The sequence below is a fragment of the Branchiostoma floridae genome, chromosome 2, assembly GCF_000003815.2.
Source record: "Branchiostoma floridae strain S238N-H82 chromosome 2, Bfl_VNyyK, whole genome shotgun sequence".
Lineage (NCBI taxonomy): Eukaryota > Metazoa > Chordata > Leptocardii > Amphioxiformes > Branchiostomatidae > Branchiostoma > Branchiostoma floridae.
In genome coordinates, this window is record NC_049980.1 from 34,721,991 (window position 1) to 34,724,093 (window position 2,103).

Below are 2,103 nucleotides of genomic sequence, written 5' to 3' on the forward strand. Positions count from 1 at the left end.
TAAGTCCTTTTTTTGGAATTACAGTTTATTTTTGATGTCGACATTTTAAATTCTCTGTAACATTGCCGTGAATATTTTCAGGAGACGTTCATTGACGACATGAAGACGAGACACGGTACGAGCTTCGGAAACCTCGACACGGCAGCGGAAATCAGGTAAGTGTTCTACAGTAGCTCAATCTGGGAGATCGTTGGGCTCAGGACCGAGAGGTCCCGAGTTTGAATCCTGCCGTGTCACCAATCCTGGCATGCCATTGGGAAAGACACTTAACACGACTTTCCTCACTTCACTCAGTTGAAAATGAGTACCTTGCTTCGGCCAAGGCTGTTCTTCGGATGGGACGTTAAATGGAGGTCCCGGGATAACCACACCCCCATGCACGTTTAAGAACCCACCACGCCTTTCGAAAAAGAGTCAGAAGCATGCCCCGGTGTGCGATGGTGCAAACCTTATAGTCGATATAGAGGTTACAGAAGTCTTCAAAATGTTGAAGTTGGTAGCCCCAAAAGAAAGAAGAGAAGAAGGAGAACGAGAGGCGACGAACAAAATCCTTGTACAGCGAGAGAAGACATAATATTATGTTAGAACTGCCGATTGTACTAGTGGAGATCCTGACTGTGATCAGGATATGTGATCGATCGGGATATATCTCCACCGGTAGAATCGGTATCTCTACCCTATATAATAGACAATAATAATGAGAAATTTGTGGAATTTTCTCACTGCCGTGACAATTATTTCTGGTAACTCTCATATGAGTATCTATCCCAGACTCGTCATCACTATGAAATAAGTATATTCTCCATTTTTCAGGGAGGGCTTCATCCAAGTCACAGTCTACTTTGAAAACATGAAGATCGAGCACATATATGAAACGCCATCGTATGAGGTATTAGCATATTCATCAATGTATAAAAGCCTCGGATGAGAACCTGTATGTTTATTTATATTTAGGAATTTGTCTTGAGATGGACATGTGACGGCGATTGCCATATCAGATCTCTAAGCTAAAGGTTATTTATCTTAGTTTTTACCAGTGAGAGTGATACTCGGGCATTCATCTGGTTCTTGGTTGATTTGCATTGTTTGGTTTTTTTGTTGAGTTATAGACTGATCAGTGTACCTGCAAATATATAGATTGATTGATTGACCGGTCAATTGATTATTTGATCGATCTATCAACTGATTGACTGATTGACTGATTGATTGATTGATTGGTTGATTGGTTGATTGATTGATTGATTGATTGATTGGTTGATTGACAGGTGGAGAACCTGCTGGGAGACATCGGGGGCCAGCTGGGGCTGTGGATGGGGATCTCCATCATGACTGTGATCGAGCTGGCGGAGTTCCTCACGGATGTGGTCATATTTCTCACCATGAGGAGGTAAAGGATACACCTTGTTGTTCGCAAATTGCAGTTACCCAAGCAACTGGATATAATTTTGGAAATGGTCAGACGTTTCAGGTAGAATCCACGACCTTTCATCAGTGACACTGAGTAATATTGTTACCTGGATGTCTAACCTTCATCATTATCATTACAGTCAGCAGGTACACATCCGAGTAATGTAGCGCACCGAAATTTTCAAAAAATCTGTGTTTTTAAAGAAATAAGAAGGAAAAAAACGAATCTGTAACGCCCAATTCCAAAATGATAGCGTGTCCCCGGAAGAGGCATTTTAAAGTCGGGTTTACTAAGGGTACTAGCTGAAAGTGCACCCTCTGCACCTGCGTGTAATAATGACTTTAACCCTTCTTCCCTATTCTGTACTACAGGAAGAAAGCCGGACAGCCGAGCCCACCGGACGTGGAGTCAGACCTTCCTCGGGACCCTACCGCCGGACTGCCCGCCGGGCCTTACATCGTCATGCCCCGGCAGTTTCCCCTGACCGAGGTGGTACCGAACCGGTCCAAGATCGTCCCCAGATATCCGATTATGAAAGGCAGTTGGCGTAACGCCACTTTTACCGAGGTGTAAAGGTTAATAAGAAGACATGTAACGTTACTGTATCTAGCACTGACGGAAATGATATTCTGTAGCGCAATCCTCCTGATGCGTTTTCAAAAGTTATTCGTTAAAGAATGTGTTGTTTTCGCATA

General features: G+C 43.3%; 1 protein-coding gene across 1 annotated transcript; it reads left to right on the forward strand.

Annotated features, from left to right (window-relative positions):
* Positions 1-25: 25 nt before the first annotated feature.
* On the forward strand, positions 26-2,097 carry LOC118410019 (acid-sensing ion channel 1-like). Its single transcript, XM_035811470.1, has 4 exons — positions 26-155; positions 814-889; positions 1,266-1,387; positions 1,780-2,097. Exons 1-4 carry the CDS (start codon positions 100-102, stop codon positions 1,979-1,981), a joined length of 456 nt encoding a protein of 151 aa, XP_035667363.1. The 5' UTR covers positions 26-99; the 3' UTR covers positions 1,982-2,097.
* Positions 2,098-2,103: the final 6 nt, after the last annotated feature.

What these genes read in the sequence shown, in the direction of transcription:
- LOC118410019 (XM_035811470.1), top strand. Translation starts at nt 100, where the DNA reads ATGAAGACGAGACACGGTACGAGCTTCGGAAACCTCGACACGGCAGCG. An exon ending in GACACGGCAGCGGAAATCAG is followed by an intron (nt 156 to 813) that starts GTAAGTGTTCTA and finishes TCCATTTTTCAG; the next exon opens with GGAGGGCTTCATCCAAGTCA. An exon ending in ATGAAACGCCATCGTATGAG is followed by an intron (nt 890 to 1,265) that starts GTATTAGCATAT and finishes GTTGATTGACAG; the next exon opens with GTGGAGAACCTGCTGGGAGA.